This window comes from Ochotona princeps, chromosome 28 (genome assembly GCF_030435755.1).
Source record: "Ochotona princeps isolate mOchPri1 chromosome 28, mOchPri1.hap1, whole genome shotgun sequence".
NCBI lineage: Eukaryota > Metazoa > Chordata > Mammalia > Lagomorpha > Ochotonidae > Ochotona > Ochotona princeps.
In genome coordinates, this window is record NC_080859.1 from 19,344,962 (window position 1) to 19,365,161 (window position 20,200).

The 20,200-nt window shown below is 39.4% G+C and overlaps 1 protein-coding gene across 1 annotated transcript in view; it reads left to right on the top strand.

The window, feature by feature from the left end:
• The window catches only part of MAN2A1 (mannosidase alpha class 2A member 1), a 147,108-nt gene that overhangs the window by 49,962 nt on the left and 76,946 nt on the right, over positions 1-20,200 (top strand). The window contains exons 5-8 of the mRNA XM_058656332.1: positions 2,475-2,602; positions 8,000-8,173; positions 10,956-11,142; positions 15,955-16,132. Coding sequence (XP_058512315.1) covers positions 2,475-2,602; positions 8,000-8,173; positions 10,956-11,142; positions 15,955-16,132 — 667 coding nt within the window. The remainder of the gene's footprint in view (positions 1-2,474; positions 2,603-7,999; positions 8,174-10,955; positions 11,143-15,954; positions 16,133-20,200) is intronic.

Genomic DNA, 20,200 nt, shown 5'->3' on the forward strand with positions numbered 1-20,200 from the left:
TTTCTCTCCTTTTCCACATGTCCCCCTGCTGCCATGTTTTAGATCAGATCACCACTCACCTGGAAAACTGAAATGTTTTTGAGTGTTTATGTACATTCTGTGCCAGGCAGGCTTCTCAGTGCTAAGCATGTGTGTGTGAACAAAGCAGTGGGTGCTGTCACCTGCTGTCTTGGAGCTTCTGTACCAGTGGGGAGTAAAGTAACTTTGGTCTGTGCCAAAGGCTGTGGAAGTAGAAGAATATGGATGTGTTGTGTTAGCTTAGGCACTTGTGAAGACTACATCTCTGGGTGAGTTCCGTTTGAAGTGGGACTCAAGGACCACGGGGCCTAGCCGGAATAGGGGAGGTAGAACAGAAGAAATGAGAGGGAAAATGCTGGAAAACAAAGTAGCAGGTGGGAGGCTTCCTGTGCCTCCCCCAAATTAATAGATTGGATGATCTTTAAATAACTTCGGTTTGGAGACGATCTCAGTATATATGAAGGGAACATCTCAGGTGTTTTAGGAATAGGAAGGATGAGTTATCACAGTGGAGCTGGGAAAATCAGTTGCTGTATAACACGCATTACATTGGTTGCTTGGTTGAGAGCAAATCATGGTTCCTCTAAGAGCATGCATGCCTGTGGGACAGTGAATATGAAGCAAAAGCAAACTGATACAAAAAAGAAAAATGCCATTGCTGTCATGATTTCCCCCCTATTTATACTGTAGTTTTCTTAGTATGTAGTTCCCTTTCTTTTTTTTTTAAAAAAAGATTTATTTATTTTTGTTACAAAAGCAGATTTACAGAGAGAAAAAGAAAGATCTTCCATCTGCTGGGCCACTCACGGAATGGCTGCAGTAACCAGAACTGCATGCCAATCCGAAGCCAGGAGTCAGGAGCTCTTCTGGGTCTCCCAATTGGGTGCATGGTCCCAAGGCTCTGGGCCGTCCTCCACTGCTTCCGCAGGCCACAAGCAGGGAGCTGGATGGGAACTGAAGCAGCCAGGACACAAACCAGCCTCCATATGGGATCACAGCGCTAGGATGTGGAGGCTTAGCCAGAAGAGCTACCCAGTTCCCCTTTTTTTAAAATTTATTTTTAATTTTTTTTTTTATTTAGGACCAGCAAAGAATTTGTCTTTGACCAACTTATGCTCAAAGTTTTCCAAAACAGATTCATTGGAGTATTGAGAAAAGGAGGTTGATGTCTGTTGGTCACGTATGAAACCCCAAAGCATCCTCACATCTCTGGCTGCCAAGCTGTTGGCCATAAGGGGCAGGTGCAGTCTGTGGTCTCCACAGTGTGGTCGAAACGGGGGGTCTGCAGAAAGATGTGTGAGCAAAGGCCCATTGGCAGCAGGAGTGGGTAGGATACCCTTGAATTCGGTTATGTTCTTAAAGAAATGTACTATTTATAAATTCCCGTTTTTTTATGGGTTGCTGATTTTAGCCCTGAGGGAGTGTGAGATTTGACCAAGATAATCTAATGAGTCATCATTTTCTCTATGTGAAACTTTGAGTTGATGCTCCCGTGACAATACAGATTAAATCCATTTGGTTTTACGCAAGCACGTATTTATTTGGAGTTGTGTCATTTGTTTATGAATTATATGGCTATGCATATGTTTAAATAAATCCAGTGTGTTACTCCTGGTACTTCTTTGCCGTTTGTGAAAGTGTTTATGCTTTGTGCCTTTGGTCCATTTCCAGCAAATGTGTTTTGTTGGTTGGCTGTTAGTTCTATTCCTGCAGGCGCTGACACCTATCCCTAAGGCTGCTTTTCTGAGCTCTGATGGTGTTGGCCAAGCCATCTTGTTGCAAACTGTTAAGTCTGTGACAATTAAGATATTTGCTTAAATTCCTGATTTTTGTATTAGGACATCTTAAAAACCTTTAATAACAGGTTATTACTTGTTTTCATGCTCAGTGAGAATATCTTCGCCTATTGGTTCAATTTTATTTGAACAGCTGATCTTTTTATCTTGGGGATGGTGTTATGTCCAAGGAATAACTCCCAGGCAAATAATGGGAATGTTAGGAGATTTTCAATCAGCGTTGCAAAAATCAACTCTGGAGCCTACCTTTTAATTGAGTCTGGAGCGTCAGTCTTGAGCATCTTTTTCTGTATTTCAAGGTTCATATGATATTTACTGGTGTTAGCAATAACTTTTCATTGTTTGCAGGATTGAGTTTGTAGTAATGGTTTTTTGTTTTTATAATGGAAGAAGTATTGTCCCTGAAACGATTGTCTTCTGGTAGACATTCAGGCATGTACTCAGAAATGCCCTGGCTTAGAACTCTAAGATTCTTAAGTCAATTGATCACATGTGTCTACACACATATCAAGAATCTTTTAGGTTATGTGGGAGATGTACCTGGTTAGCAAAAGTTTTATAACAACTAGTATAAAAAGATTGGCTTTGTTTAAAATCCTAAGTGTTTATGATGTTTTGGATTTTTTTTGAAGTTACATCTGTTCATGATTTTTCCCCCAGTTTACTAGAAAATGGCCAACTTGAAATGGTGACAGGTGGCTGGGTTATGACCGATGAAGCTACTTCTCATTACTTTGCCATGATTGACCAACTAATTGAAGGAAACCAGTGGCTGGAAAAGCATGTAGGTACGTATTGATGTTTTCTCTACATGTGGGAAATTTTAAGCAACTAATTTTAGAAAATGTGACATGAGCCTCCATTTAATTTTTGAAAGACTGATTTTCTGTGGTACTGGTTATTGTTGAATAACGTATACTTCACTAATATATGATATCTCTGATATCATAAAATTACTTAGATGTATAGGAGTCACTTTTAGGATCATTAAGTGACCTTGTTTGTTTTTTTAATTGATTGGTTCATTTTAGAATTTTTCTCTGGGGAATTTTAGTTATATATTAAGACTCTTGATCAATAGCATGTAGATGTCTATTAGTTTTAGCCAAAAAGAAAAAAAATATGTTCTGTCTTTGGGAATTCCAAAGCAAGGTGGCTTCAGGAAGACTGCATCTAAGGGACTTTGTGCTCTCTGGGCACCATGTCGAGGGTGTACTGATTTTTGTCTGTTTGTTCCCTGGCTTTTCCCCCATATTGAGTACGATGGTTCTGGACCACCCTCATTTTTCCTGGTCCAGCAATCAGGAGAAGGAACTTTCCTTAATACTTGAGCACGTCGGCCAGTTTTGTATCCAGAGGAACAGACTGAAATCTCTATAAAGCATTGGCATTTTGGCACAGATGATCCTGCTGGAGATGACATCACCAGCTGCACCTGCACAGTGTGACTTGGACCCCAGTAGTAACTAATTCTGTTCCCATGAGAATTGGGAATGAGAATGCTGGCCTAATAAAGTCAGATGTCCGCTGTAACTCGTAGCAACTTAGGACTGAGTCAAATCGTTGTGATAATCTAATACAGCATCTTGTAATGTGGAATGTAACTCTTCAAGATGTTGCACATCTCAGTATGATTTTGTATTTTCTTTATGGTAAATCTACCATTATTTTAGTTGAAGTTTTTTTAATACTTTATGGTACAACTTTCTTTGAGAAGAAAGTCTCTCACAATGATATCATTTTGTTTCTCTCATTTGCTTCTCGAAGTAATTTGGAATTCAACAAAAAGTTGTAGTAATATTTCAGAGAACTGCATGGATTCTAATTTTTTGTACCAAAGTAACTTTATGATGCACTTTTGTGTGTTTTATTACTGTTATTCTGTGTTTGTGGTTTTATTTATTTGTTTAATTTTTAGTGATGTGTCTAATGAAGTTTTCGATTTTTACGTGTAAGTACATATAGAAAAAAATAAAAAAATTTTTATGTGTAAGTACGTATGAAAAAAGGAAACCTTAAATAACAAACTGATGGAGTCATGACCTCTTATGAAGGACTATACTGTTGTAACAGCATGGGGAAAATCAGTTGGGGGGGTGGGAGTTTGGGGGAAATCCCAGACTCTACAGAATTGTACTGTAAAATTCAAAAATTAATATAAAAAAATTTTAAAAATGGAAGCCAAAATGTTTTCTGTAATTCTCAACTAATATTTTACATGATTGCTGTTCTTTAAGTATGTGCTAATATCTTCAAAATGAAAATTGTCTCACCTTTTTACTGTTTTCCACATCCCGATCATATACCTACCTGTTGTTTTATTGAATTATTTTATCTGCTATAATATACATAGGGACACCTGCTAATGGCCATATTTGCCTTCTGTATTTTTAAGATAATTGGTTCACTGTTCTAATTATTTATTACTATGTGTCTAAATTCCAGTGTTGAGGAAATTGCTGTTCTTTTTAGTATTTTTCAATTAGCCATAGATACTGAGTGCTGGGTTTCTCTAGGGTATCCATTAACAAGATGTGGTTTTTCTAATTTGTTCTGTAGGTGTGATGAGCAGTTTGCTCAGTGAGAATGTCACTGACTGCTGGATAAATTCCTTTTGGTTTTGCTGTTACTCCGTTCAATTTGTGCAGTGTTTTTTTTTTGTGTGTGTTTTGGTTTTTTGCTTATGATTTCCAAATCTATTTCCATAAATGAGATTGGTTTTCTTTTTAAATAAGTTCCAGGTATATGAATTATCTATTAGTTTCTGTTACTTGATATAATGAATTGGGTTGCATCTTTATTTTTTTGAGATATATTTATTTATTTTATTTATTTATTTTTTTATTTAAACAACATACATGACGTTAGGAAATGGGGAGAGAATACCATCCTTTCTTTTTTTTTTTTAAATTTATTTTATTTTTATTACAAAGTCAGATATACTGAGAGGAGGAGAGATAGAGAGGAAGTGGAGCTGCCGGGATTAGAACCAGCGGCCATATGGGATCAAGGCGAGGACCTTAGCCACTAGGCCACGCCGCCAAGCCCAAGATATATTTATTTTTATTGGAAGGATTTACGCAGAGGAGAGGCAAAATCCTCCACTGACAGGTTCACTTGTCAAATGGCGGCAGTAGCTGCAATTGAGCTGATCCAAAGTCAGGAGCAAGAGCTACTTCCGGGTCTCCTGTGTGGGTACAGGGCCCCTCCTCTACTGCTTTCCCAGGCCACAGGCAGGGAGCTGGGTGGGAAGTGGAGCAGCCCATATGACATGTCAGTGCTTTCAGGCAGAGGATCAGCCCATTGAGCCACCGTGTGGACCCCTGTCACATGCTTCTTTGAAGGGAAGTCTGTGATGGCATCTTGCAGGTCTGTGTGGTTGCTCCCTTAGTTTCTTGCCGTTCTCCAACACCAGGGCACTGTGGGTGTTCATCCCCCAGAGTCGAATCCCTGACTTGGAAGATAATTTGCTGTTAATTCCCTTTCTTCCTTTGAGTAGGGTTCTTATGTCTTCTCTCCCTGCCAGTTGAGTCATCATGCCAGCCTGCATCTTCCTTTAGATCCCATGAAATGTATGGGTGTTTTAAAAGAATATATGGTTAAAATACCAGATTCATAAAGAGGGCCTTTTTTTTAGGAAGTTTTTTTAATAATGCTAAACATTTCTTCCTAATGAATTGATATGATATGATTTATATCTAAAAGATAAATTTATAACTTACCAGAAAAAATAGCACCAGAAACTCAGCTTTGTTTTCAGAAGTTTATTTACTTAGAGCATAAAATAACAATTGTATGTACCATTATTTATTTTAAGCACTATTCGAGATAATATGCACTTAATGCAAGGTAATAAGAAAGCATCATTTTTAATCAACCATCCATAAGAGCCTGATTGTTTATAATCAGCTGAGATGGTCAATGGCCCCTTTATCACTGTTATTGGTACTGCCCATAAACAATGAAGATCTAATCCTCACTGTGCCTACATTAGAGTCCCAGGATGCAAGAATGAACCCACAGCGAAAGGACAGTCTTCTACATGATTGGGAGACACTCCAGTGGAAACATGATGCACTTGGGAAAATTCACGAAGGACACACATTATGAATCTGGAGGGGAGAAGAAAGGGGAGGGGAGGGAACTTGCGGGAGGAAGAGGGGAGAGCCTAGGGCCAACTAAATTGAACCAAAAAAGAATAAAAAATATTAAAAAAAGGAATATATTCTAGGCTAGCAGAATTAAGCCACCACCTGTGACACCAGCATCCCGTATGGGTGCCAGTCCAGTCCTGACTGCCCTACTTCCAATCCAGCTCCTTGCTGATGGCCTGGGAAAAGCAGTGGAGGATGGCTCACTTCTTTGGCTCCATGCTGCTCATGTGGAATTTGGCTACTCATGGGAGAGACCAGAGGGAGCTCCTGGCTCTTGGCTTTGTTCTGGTCCAGCGCTGGCTGTTGTGCTCATCAGGGTACTAAACCAGCAGATGGAAGATCTTGCTTTCTTTTTCCTTCTGACTTTTAAATAAACAAATGCATGTTTGAAAACAACAAGAATATATTCTAGGCATATTTTATACTTTCCTGATGTCTCTTCTCCAAAACAGAATTTCTTGTTTATTTTTGATAATAATAGTATTCAGCAGCCAAGTTACAGAGCTAAGGTGTACTTACTGGGACTAAGATACTGATTCTAGATCCTCTATTAGCGGTGCACTGAGTTGGAAAATGTGTGTATGTGACAATGTATGTATCTTTATTTCTGCAATGCACTAAACATTATGTTAGTGCTGATATGTCATGTTGTAGTGTAATATCTTAGAAGACATTCGAGTTTTCTGTTTCTGCATAATTGTGGATACTTTTATGGTGAAAAATGTGGTCTCTTTGTTGCTATTTGTATAGTTTTAAGAATAAACGAGACGTAGTTTCAGAATTGTTGAATCCATACCTCAAAAGTAAAAAATCAAAATGACTAAATGGGGGTCAGTGTTTCTTACAGTAGTTGGAGGTTGATGATGTATGTGAAATGTGCCGCTCTCACGTGCTGAGTTTGGGCCCGTGAGTCCTGTTTTTTCCTCCTCAGTTTCTTCTAATTTCCTGTCTGTTTCCTGCCTTCTGTTTTTCTTCTTTTAGTATTGCTTTGTGTTACAGAATTGCTATGAACAGTTCATGGAAAATGGAACTACATGATAGGTTTGTTTTGGTACACATATTTTCTAAATCCATGCATAATTTGTTCATAATGAAGATTTTCCATGAACCTTTTGAAAACCCATGTATGATTTCAAAAATTTTTGCACCAAAGCTAGCTTTTAATTCCTTTTTTATGAACTTTGGAAGCATGCTTGCATTGAATTTATCATTTCTACAACTAGACAAGATCAGGCTTAACTGATTTTTGTGACTTTAAGGCTTAGATCTTAGGCACATGAAAGCTGTCAGACAGATGGTTGAATGGAAAAAGAAATTCACACAGCAATGTAATTTATGTGATTAGAAGCAGAAACCTTATTAGAGAAGTATAAATACTGAAAGATCAGATTTATATGATGTTAGATGAATAATCTTAGCTCATTAATTCTAACCTGTACATCTATAATTTTTTTGTACATTCTGTTCTCTGTGAAATTAAGATACAACTTTGATCAGCGGTTAAAACTGAAATGAGCCATAGAGAGAGAAGGCATCAGCCAAAAAGTGTTCTTGAAGATGTAATGAAAAATAGTAAGCAATTGTTTTGGCCAAGTCTTATCATTGTACAGTAGGATGACTTAGGAATGTTCTGAGGTATAGGAGACATTCAGCAATGGGTAGGGTTAGGATTAGAAAGTATAAACTGAAATGAATTAGACTTATTTATCAGGTATCGGTGACTTCCTGGATAATCCACCTGCCCGGGTGTCAGGTTTGTGAGGTCACTGAGGGCAGGGCCTCACGCCTGCTTGTTTCTCTGGTGGCTGGATGGGAGCCGCTAGCTATCAGAGTGTTTATTTCTGTTCTTTCTGACTGTGCTGTATGGACGGGGAGTCCTGCTTTGCGTCTGGCAAAGTGTGGTGCTGAGCAGGTGCTTTGTCTTCTGACCCGAATGATCGTGGAGTTTGATGGTGTCAATGTATTGTGACTTTTCTTTATCAGTAAAAAAAAAAAAAAAAAAATAACAGCACTTACTTCCTTTTCCGACAGGAGTGAAGCCTCGGTCTGGTTGGGCTGTGGATCCGTTTGGACATTCACCGACAATGGCCTACCTTCTGAAACGTGCAGGATTTTCACACATGCTCGTCCAGAGGATACATTATGTAGTGAAAAGACACTTTTCAAGACAAAAAACATTGGAGTTTTTTTGGAGACAGAACTGGGGTATGTAGAATTTGATGAGAGCTGAAATCCACCTGACCTTGGTGTTGTTCCACAAGGGTTGTAAACTCATGACATGGTGGCTCTTCAGGGTGTCAGTCTTGAAGATCCAGTTGTGTAATGGTGTCCCCCATTATTTTCCCAGTGTGTTTGGTTCAAGATGCTTTTGAGCACTGATGTGGATGTTTGTAGAGCATCGTAGACTCGCAGGCCTGAAGGAAGTAAATACATATAAGAAGTGAGCCTTGTGCGAGTAATGATTTCACTTGGTTCTGTTTTTCAAAAACAGGCTTTTATTTAGTAGAGAGACACAGAAATCTTCCACTCCCTCAATGCCTACAATGCTTTGAGTGTGAGTCACAAGCCCAGAGCTCAGTCTGGGTTTCCCGTAGGAGTAGCAGGGACTCAGGACCAAGTACTGGAGTCATGTCTGCTGCCTTCAAGGATTTGTGTTAGTGGAACATTGACATGGAAAGCAGAGGCAGGGCTTGAGTTCAGGCCTTCTGATAGGAGCAGCTGGCATCTCAATGGCTGTTTCAACTGCACTTCCACCTGTGTGTCAAAATATGTGTTCTATGACAAAATGGAGCATGCGGTAAAACCAGTATGCTGTCATTTGTCTCATACCCGTCTGTGTCCCTTCATGCTGTCCCTTGTGCTTGCATCTTGAAAAAAAATGGTCTCCAACATGTCTCCTGGAACAGGCCTCGTGCCGTCCCTGTCACCGTGCATGTGCTGTGTTTGTACACACCAGAAGTGTCCAAGGACAATGCCACGCAGCACTTTTTTTTTTGCGGGGAGAAAAGACAAGATTTTGGCCCTTTTGGGAGGTGTTTGCTTTTGTCAATCTCCATTATTTATTTATTGAGTCCTCAATATGGGCCAGGTGTTATTTGCTTGATATCCACTCAGTTAATCTCTGTATCTATCCTTTAAAAGTGAGCTCCTATTGTTATTGCTCTTTATGGTGAAAATCCAACCTTAAGCCTGCGAGGCTGGAAAGTCTTCCAAATAGCAGGAACAGAGCAGAGATCTGAGTTTTTCTGTTTAACCCAGACTTAACTCTATGGCATTGAGTTCTCTGGAAAGCATCATTTAAAAAAAAATAATTTTGCTGCTAAAATGATATTGAGAATTTACTTTGCATCATGCTTGTTTTCCTGTGTGATTTAGATCCCTCAGATGTTCAGAAAAATCCGGACATGAACTTTCTTCTGAATTGTTGGTTTTCAATAAGGAAAACAGTTAGCTGTGTCCCCCCTTTTTTTTAACAGTGGAAAATGAAACCTGTACAAAGAATATGAACTTCTTGTACAATTGTATGCTGTTTAGTCTGACCAAATGTAGATGCTTATTAATCACATCAACAAAGGATTGTTGATTTGAAGAAGCTCTGCTTAAAAACTGTGTACAAATTGACTGCAAATATGAATCAAAGAATATTTTTATCTGCATAATACTGTACTAGGAAGAAATGTAGAAACTATTTTCGCCTTTAAGGAAATTGTGGTCTAATTTGATCAGACACAGATATAATTGCAGCAGGTAACACAGGTCACCAAGTAGGAGGAGCTGAGACGTAGGAGAGTGTCGAGTCTTGATCCATAGGAGAGAGGAGGAAGCAGTTGCCGTCAGAGCTGCAGCCAGTGGCTGCCGGCGCGCGCATCACGCGCTGTGGCATCCGCCGTCTTTGCTGTTACACTTGCGTGATGCAGTGCAGCCGCTGAGAGCTCAGACACGCACAGATTCTCATAGTTTGAAATTGTTGAAACTAAGCAGGTAAACATGGTACATTTTAGAACTTATAGATGTGAACATGCTGCTTTGGGAAAAAAAAGAATTTTCCGATTGTGTGGAGCTTTTCCTTGTGTTCTGGTGCAACATGAAGCAGTTTTTTTTTTTTTTTTATTTATTTATTTTTAAATGCAAGTGTTGCTTTTTGCCTTTCTTTGGTTTCTCTGATAGAAAAGCAATACTTAGCCATTGCTAGAAATTGGAAATCTGTGCCTGAGCAAGGGGGTGGGTATTCAAAGCTTAGGATCATACTTACTCAGGTCCATTCTGTCACCTGCTTGAGGAGTCCTCGAGTGAGTCTCACTCAGCCTTAGTGGTCTCAATCCCAGGTAGTGGTTCCAACCCAGGCTGACCTGAGGTTTTGATGAAAAATGGTTGTGCATCAGGAAGCAGGTGCTTAATTTGCATATCATGTTTTGTTTGACAACAATTACTTTTTTTTTCTCCTTGTGTTCCTCTCTTGGTGTAACTTCTCTTGACTCATTCTTGGTGAACCTCAGGAGAGATTCCAGGCATGTCCTCTCCTGACTGCGAGAAGGAAATGGAAATTCGCCTGGAGTTTTATGAGTCTCTGCTCCACCTTCTTCCCATGTTCTTCCAGTTCTCTCTTTTCCTTACCTCCCCCATGTCCTTGCTGAGATCCTGGTCTCTCTCAGTGTGCCCTGCTACCCGAGGTAGGGATGAATGGATGGATGTGACCGTGGCCTGGGATGAGTCAGTTGTGATGTCGACCTCCCCTCAGTTTCTCTCCATCCAGTTCAGCAGGTGCTGGTTTACATGCCTTGGTATCTCCAGTGTTATTAGGTACAAGAGGTAGAGATTGGAAAATATGGCTGCAAAGTGCTCCTGGGCTGTGTGAACCAGTAGTTAAAGGGGCCGATGACTTAGAGGAGAGCCTGTGTTATACGTGATTGAAGTAATGGCATTATGAACAGTTTCTGAGGCAACACATTTTATAAATGCAGGTGTGTCTGTTGGCTCTTTATTTTAGATCTGGGATCCGACACAGATATTTTTTGCCACATGATGCCCTTCTACAGCTATGACATCCCTCACACCTGCGGACCTGATCCTAAAATATGCTGTCAGTTTGATTTTAATCGACTTCCTGGAGGAAGATACGCTTGTCCCTGGGGAGTAGCTCCAGAACCAATTACTCTTGCAAATGTCCAAAGCAGGTATGAATATGTATTTGATAAGAACATCTTGAACGAAGTAGCTGCTTAGTTGTCAGTTGCTGTATACACGGACTTCAGTAGCCAGCTTTACCTTTCGTTGAGGTATTTCCTTCAAACCAGAGCTAAAGCAACTTGGAAATACCAGGGCCTTGTCTGTACCTTTTATGTGTTATAAGGTAATGAGAAGTGAACAATGGTAGATCGATATGCAGTGAATAACCTAAAAATGCTATTATTATCATCTGCTTTGCCTTCATTATAAAAGCTTCTACTGTGTTTGATTGATTTCATATACTTTGTTGATAATAAAACTTGTGGTCCCCACTGTACAAATTGGTAGGAAAAGCAACTCAACTACAAAACACATTTATTGAAATGGAACACATCAAGAGGGTAATTATCTGTTCCCTTAATAACAATTTCAGTAACCACGGATGCTGCTCGGCTCTGATGAAATAACGTCTTTGCATCTTTCCCATGTTTTTGACTTGCAGAGAACTTTAATTAGGAATATTTATACTTAAATACATCTAAGTAAAAAAAAAGTCAAAGGAATGAAACATTGCTTTAGAAGAAAATTGTGCTAATGACGAAAGCAACTCATTAAGCCATGTTACCTATAGCTTCTCATTTTGATTCTCTTAAAGCTTATTTTCTTCTCTTAATAATTAGGGACGTTTAAGCACCAAAATACAGCATAGTGTTGTAATAGCAAGACATTGAACTCTGCTAGGAAAATAATACAGCCTTTTGAATTTATGATATTTGCATGATCAAATCTGTTATAAAAAGTCCAAGGAGTCATTTTTAGAAACCTATATAAGGAAGATATCCTCCCTCCCCCCCCCATTTTGAGTAAATCCTTGTGATCCCAAGGAGATTACTCCAGTGTGAACATCTCCCAGTGGGAAACACAGAAGTCTCCTAGCACCAAGACCTTCTGGCAGCTGCAAAACCCATTTCCCAAAACATGACTTTCAGAGTAGTTCTGAAAAACTTGCGGAAGTCAGTTTCACTGCAGTGAGAACCAGGGGGAAGCTGAATGCAGCCTGCCCTGGAGGGCGAGGCTCTGCAGGTTGTCAGGCCATGTGCTGTGCAGTGAAAGGTGTGGTACAAAGGAACAGATGGGGTGAGGACCCTGACCTGCCTCCTTGGGTAAGCACCTGTAATGTTTACAAGTATTTACCTGCTCTTGCCTGCTCGGGTGGTCAGGGATGGGACTTTGAAGTTAGCATGTGTTAAAGTTAGCATGTGTCCTGGCGGATAGTTCCAGGGTATCCCTGTATATTGTGCACCTCTCTTCCCCTCTTTTGGGGTGCTACTGAGAGTGCCTGTTGGAAATGCTTTGGGGGAGAAAAACTATTTTGTGCAATCTTTTTGCTATGTCTTCTAACCCTGTGAGGATTGCCTCCTCCAGTTCCCAGAGACTGGCCAGGTGCTCACTGCTGATGGTTCTATGAGGTTATTGAGTACTCGAGTGCATGCAGATGAGTGGCTTTGTGTAACACTTACGTAGGCCTTTTGTTTTTTTCCCCCACCTCTTTTTAGTCTTGAAAATTGAACTCTACCAGTTCCTACTACTTCAGATGGCATCGTTTTTTAAACCTGTGAGGAGTAGAGGTCAAACATGGACATTATAGCTTCATGGTACTTTTCAGCTTTTTAACACCCTGAAGATTTAACTATGAGAGAAGAGGTTACATGTTTTTTGCTTTTGTTTTTTGCTATTTTTCTTATAATGTACTTGAGAGGCACAGTGTACTACAGATAGGGATATATATATATATATATATATATATAGAGAGAGAGAGAGAGAGAGAGAGAGAGAGAGAGACAGGGAAAAGGAAGGAAGGAAGGAAGGAAGGAAAAAATTTCATCCCCAGATGCTTGCAATAGCTGGGATTTGGCTGAGGGTAAAGCCGGAAGCTGAAAACCCCATTCAGATCTCCCTGACTACCACTGTACCCCAGGGTCTGTATTGGTGTTGTAAGCTACAGGATCCCAGGCACTCTGATGTTCCATGATTCCATTATCTTATTCAGATTCTCTGAACTGGCATCTTAACTCCAGGTCAAATGCATATTCTGATGACATTTTATTGTGTGTCCAGTTCAGCATGTCCCTGAATTTTGGCAGTAAAGAAATAGCATTTTCATATAGTTTGTATTCCCTGTCTAGTATTTTAACTTCTGTTCTTCCACTGAATGTAGTAAAATTTGATGTGTATGGTTTTTGTTGTTTCTTTCTTGGAGTTGAGTAGATTTTTCGCAACTGGTAGAGTAAGTGAAGGACAGATTGGACCTGCATTTTCTTCAAACATAGTGTCGGTCAGCTTGTTCATCCTTGGTTCTCCTCATAGTTTGGGGATCTGCACTGTAAGCCAGGTGGTGTAGGTTGGTTCCCTTGGCTTTCCCAAGTATTGACTTTCTGGGCAGATCCTTGAGAACTTAGGAGGAATGCCACGTGTCACAGGCATGCCGCATGCTTGTGTTTTTCCCCACGTGTGTTTTGCATATAGATATACAAGCTGTGGTGTATCAAGTAAACCTTTATTGATCCACTACCTGAAGGACTCCGTGGGACACTCAGTCCTAGTGTATCTTGTATTTATGCTTAGTATACAATCTTACTCTTGTTCCTTTTGATCTGTTTCTGCCTGGCTTATCTGGTTACTTATGTGCTTCTTACAATCTAAAGTTGTTTTCGGTAAATGTGGAGTGGCAGTAACTCACTAGCAAAGGCCAAGTACTGTGCTAAATGCTAACCTCAGAAGATGGAACGTTTTACATTATATGAGCATGCTTTATATCAGTAAGAGCTAAAGGTTATATTTTGCTCGCCAAGCTATTCAGTTATGGTTAAGATTGAATATTTGCAAAAGCAGTCTTGGAGACCCTAAGAAGATTCTGGAATTTAAGCTTAGTTGAAAGTTTCTTCATAATTTTTGCGAAATGCCCTCTTCCATGGTGAATGTTCTTGCAGTCACCTTCCTAAGTTTTCTATTGTGAATTGGGGTATTCGTTGGAATGCAAATCGGTGTGGTAGTTAAAACATGTATTTGGTACTGAGAAATATTTAATTTTTGTTTGAGAAAGAATTCTTTTTCTCTGGTCGTTCACCAAATGCTCCCATGAGCTAGGATGGGGCTGAGGCTGAAGCTGAGAACTAAGAACTTATTCGAGGTCTCCCACATACCTGTGCAGAGCTGTCATTTCTACCTTCCAGGGTCTGCATTAGCAGGAAGTTAGGGGCAGGAGCCGGAAATCGATGCTTAACAAAGGCACTCTGATATGGAATGTGAGTGTTTTAATCAGCCTCCTCCTAGCCAAGTCAGATACCTTCCCCCTAAGTCAAAAGTCTTAGACCTTAATTTGATGAGCACCGGATGACTCTGAGTGTATGTGCTTGGTTTATTTCCCTTTCATGAGCTCTTACTCTTTATTTGTACTAAATACTTCCTCAAAATTGTGCCATATCAGCATTTCCTCACTGGATTTCTGCGGAAGATGAGGATATAAACTGTAAGAGCCATTCCGTCACATCAGCACATTGTGTTTAACTGGCCTTTAGTGTAGCAGGTTAGCACTCAGAGAGGAAGAAACCAGTATTGCTAACTCAACTCCTGACCCCTGTGTGGGGATCAACTTTGAAAAGGACCATGTGACAACTCTTGAGGTTACTGATGGCAGATCTGAATGTATACATTGGCTTTCATTCTTTAGAAAAGGAAATAATCACGCTTAAACATATTTCAGACTAGGATTTATTGCTTTTCTGTTTGCTTTAAAAGAAACAAAGAATAACTCCAGTCTGTATCTCTACTGCTGAATTAAAGAAGGCCCTCAAAAAACCATGAACTATGACTTGCCAGTGAAGATGCTGGATTCTCTCTCATTGCCTACACCTGCAGTGTCAGAATGTTGTCATTGTGACTGTGTTGTAAAAACAGGATGCAAATGGACAGGGGAGACGGGGAAGGAAGGGAACAAGTAGAACTACATGATGGAAAATAAGAATAAAAAATGTTTAAAAAAAGCCAAAATATACTTTTGCTATATTTAATAAGACTATTAAAGTATTAGATTAAAAAGAGAAAGGCATGTTAAAGGAAAGGGAACTGTTAATTTCAAATACACATTTCAAATACTGATGAGAATCCTTATTGGCTTCTTGAAGGAAATGACTTAAAAGCTTGAGCTACCACAGGTTTGCTCTCTGCGATTTGGTACCCAAATAACCCTGTGGCAGTGTTGATAACCAGCCGTATTTCTCTTAGGGTGATCCTCTAAAAAACAAACAAAAACAAAAATAAAAACAGTGGGTTTTTCCCTCTGATAAGAATTTATCAATTTGTAAATGGAGAATTTGAGAAAGTTTGAAAGAAAAACTTCCCTGTAAGTCGTATCAATCTGAAATTTAAATGAAACACAACTTCCTTCAATATACATCTTTGTATTTCATTTTGTCAACTGAACATCTATTGGTTTTTCAAGATAACATTTCAAATTCATGTTAGATTCAAAGGCCTAATGGCTCTACTACAGTTCAACAAATAAAAGAAAGAACACTGGAGTCCAGTAGGAAAGTAGGCAAGGTATATAAGGAATAATTCATTAAATGGAAAAATGTTCAACTTTACTCATAGACTTTGGACTCATCACAGAATCATGAAGGCTATGGTAGTGTAAAAGCCCTATCAAGATATTTGACAACAATGTAAAACCAAGTAGGACGCAATGTTGTGTGGTCACCACAACTGGTATACCATGGGCATGTCTCCCTCCCTTCATATTTTCCTGTGTTCTCTTGCAGGGCTTGGATGCTTCTAGATCAGTACCGAAAGAAGTCGAAGCTTTACCGCACTAAAGTTCTCCTGGTCCCCCTGGGAGACGATTTTCGTTTCTCTGAATACACAGAGTGGGATGCGCAGTTCAAGAATTATGAGCAGCTTTTTAAGTTTATGAATTCTCAGCCTAAGTTTAATGTAAAGGTAATTAGAAAATATTTGATACTGTATCTGAAGTTGTGGCTTCATTATTTAATGATCCTGTAGTACAATGTCCTTAGTTTATGTTCCATACCCCAGTGTTTTTCTTTTTTTCCTGTTTTTTTTTAATTTTTAAAAATTTTTATATATTTGAAAGGCAAAATTACAGAGAGAAAGAGAAAGGGAGGGAGAAACGGAGAGAGATCTTTTATCTGCTGGTTCACTCCCATAACAGCCAGGGCAAAGTTAGAAGCCAGGAACTGTTTCTGAGTTTCCCACTTGGGTTCTGGGGCCGTCCTATGCTACATTCCCAGGCCATCAGGAAGGCCATGGATCAGAAGTAAAGCATCCAGGACCCAAGTGGGTGCTCACATCGGATGAGGGTGCCACAGGCAGTGGCATTTACCTGCTACAAGCACAATGCCAGCCGTCGTTCTAGTGTTTCTTAAATATGGAATTCTTATGTAAAAGTATAGTTCATTAAGAGAAAAGTTACTACATGCTGCAGCTCCATGTCTAAATACCAATCCTGAAATATCAAAGAGGTGTTAGTTACATGAAATTATAAATACACATCCTACTAAGTTGTGGTTTTCACTTTTTAGGAGTATCCACTTTTTCTACCAGCACTCAGAGTTCATTATTTCTCACTGACAGTTGCATCCTTGTGATCCAGTAGTGTGACTGGCAGATGTAGATCATTGTGTAATGAGGTTTACAGATGTCTTCTATCCAGGGTATATACTCTTTTCCTCAGTGAAAAGGTTTCTAAAATCCATCATTTGCTTTAACCTTTTTTTTTCTTACCCTGTGAAATATTTTAAAAAGTAATTAAAATTTTGAGAAAGAGCATCCTATTTTCTTTCCTCATACCCACAGCTCAGCTACTCATCAGCTCAAGACTACTGTTATTTTGGCTGTGTCCCCCAACTATACTGTCTCCCTCAAATTCCCAGGATTATTTTGAAATGGATCTCGGATGTGTGTAGTTCCCTCAGTAACCATTTCAGTGTGTGTCTCTAAATGAGCTGTCTGTTTAGCAGTAGAGTCTTAATGCCAATATCTCATCTTGAAAATTTGGCAGTAGTACAATGCCATCGAATCAGATTAGGCTGAAAATTTTCTGATTTTTCTCAACAGACAACTTGTTTAAGTCATGATACAAGCAAAAGTCATATGTTGCATTTGATCAATACACATATCTTTTTATTGAAAAGGCAGATGAGATTTATGGGGAGAAAGAGAGGCAGAGAGAAAGATCTCCCATCTGCTGGTTCACTCCCCAGTTGGCCACCGTGGTTGGACTTGAGCCAATCCGAAGCCAGGAACCAGTAGGTTCCTTTAGGTCTCACATGGGTTCAGAATCTCAAGGCTTTGGCCATCCTCTGCTGCTTCCCAGGGCATAAACAGCAAGCTGCATGGGAAATGGAGCAACCAGGACAGGAACTGGCACCAGCATGGGCATCGTGCTGGGCCCAAGTAACTAAATCTTTTAAAGGCTTTCTCTGCATCTTACAAATCTTGTATAGGATAAGGAATTATTCAGCGTGTTTATTATATTCACATAGCAACCCGTAAAAACAAGTAAAGGTCTGTGAAAACATTGCAGAAAGTACCATTCTTCTGTAGGAAATAAGGAAGCCTGATGATGGACCATGTTGTGAGTAATAGTCAAGTATTCAGGTTTATGAAATGATTTTAAATAAAGCATTAAATAGATATGTATACATAAACCATCTAGTGTATTCAGAAGATTTGCAGTTGAATTTCTACCAGATCATGCAGCCTGATTAGAGAGCCTGTGTCTAGTTCATCTCTGGGCTCTCAAAGATGTGACTTTACAGGAATATTTGATCATTGGAGGGACTGTGTGTATGTGGTATTATTTCTGCTCATTGCATCTATGGAAGTGTCTAGCTCCTGACTGACTCCTAAGAATTTAGTATTTTACCTATTCCTTTCTTTGTATGTTCATTAGAGGTTTATTTTAAAGTAATTTTTTAAACAAAGCAATGCCCATTGAAGATTTATGCAAACCCTGCATCTACACATAATTTTTCATGTGACAGCTCTTCTTTGTGATCACCATCCAAATCAAGGCTTAGGAAATAGGAAACGTACAGCACCCAGGCATGGGAACCCAGAGCTCCTCCTGCCTCAGCACCAGCTCCTGAAAAATTAAGTGTTGCTTTCCCTTGCGTCTCCGTGATTGGCAGTCCCTGTTCTGGAGTTTTAGCTGAGGGGTTGGAATCCTAACATGTACCTTTTGCACCTCACTTTCTTTGGTCCCACAGTATATCTGTGAAATTGGTTTCTGTAGCTGCACATAGCACCTCATCCCTTTGTAATGTGATGTTAATGAACATATGGCACGTTATCCATGCTATGATCATTGGGTATTTGAGTTTTTCAGTTTCTGTGTTTTGCGAATGAAACTGCATCGAACATCTTGCCAGTGTTTTGGCCACATGTGCATAAGTTTATGTGGGTGGAAAATGGAACAGAACTTTTTTTTTTATCATAGTGTGCAGGTGCTTAACTTCAATAGATAATTGCCAAACAGTTTTCCGGAAAGATGCATTAGTTGTTCTGTTTGACAGTTTTAGTAGCTCTGCATCCTTACTCATACTTTGATTTGGCAGGGGTTTTTCTTTCTCTCTGCATTTTTGTGCTTTTGATAGATGTGGTTATGTTTTATTCTGTGTTTTCCTCGTGCTTAATGAATTTGAGCCTCTGATTGCCACTCTTTGGTGAAGTGCCTAAATAAGTCTTCTGATGATTTTTTTAAACCTTGAGTTGGACTTCCTGTCTTTTCCTTGTTGGCAATCGTTAGTTTATTTGTCGTGGTTGAGGAGTGTTTTCAGGGAACTTCTGCAGATACTACCTCCCACTGTGTTGTGTGGGTTTTTCAGCCTCAGTGTTGTCTTGTCAAAGAGGAGAAATTCATAATTTTCATTAAATCGATTGTGACAGTGTTTTCTTTTATTGTTAGTGCTTGTTCTACTCCGTTTAATTTTGTTGTTTCTGTTGTTGTTTATCTCATTGTCATGAAAATACAGCTTGAATGAGGTTGTGATCCAAAGCTTGATTGTGTTACTGGCGCGTCTAGAGTCTGTCTGTAAAAGATCAAGTTAGGGCATCCTTTTGCCTTTGTGGACTTCTGGCACCATTTATGGGGGAGGCAGTAGTTTCCTCCACTGCAATGCAGTGTGGTCTGTTGCATTGGTCATGAGGGAAGCTACATTTATATGGGTCTGTGTCTAGACTTGATTCAGTTTTATTGGTCTGCTTGATTAATTCCACGCTCTGGTAGGCTTTAATATCTGATGATATAATTCTTCCTATTTTGTTGTCTTTCCCAGTAATGTGTTTGTTAGTCGTAGTTGTTTGTTAATTTCTACCCAACATTTGAAATTCTGGTTGGGATTATATTAAATCTGTGGTTCCATTTTTGTGTAATTAGCTTATCTACATACATTAGATCTTCTAATGGCCTGAGTCATGTCTTTCTCATTTAAGCCTTGCAGTTTTTATTCTATTTTCTTCTGTTGTGCAATGAGTACTTCCTCCAATGTAGTGTTGAGCGGAAGTGCCGAGAGTGGACTAGCTTTGCTAAGTGAGAAAACTTTTCATGCTTCTTCATTAGGCATATTTGCTGTAACATTTTATAGACTTGTTTTATCTAATTAAGAAATTCTGTATTTTTCATTTGTAAAGTGCTGTTATATTTTTCTGGAGCAGGTGCTCACATTTTTCAATCATTTATTGTAGAACGTATCCTCTGTTAGGATGTTGTTTCTGTAATGACTGGACAAGTGTCTCATGTAGCATGTAGGAGTCCCCTTGACACGCTGTTTTTTTCCCCTAAGAATTTTTGTCCTGTAAGTCCAGGCTTCTTTGGTTTATCTTTGATACCTTCATGCAATTTTTTTTTTTTCTCCCCCTGCTCCCCTCCAAACTCTGAAATATTTAGACCTGGAAGTGTTCATTTATTTTACTTATTTGGAAGGAAGTCCGAGTTTAACAATTGAATTTACGCGGCTAAGAATGGCTAAGACAGCCAGTTGGCCA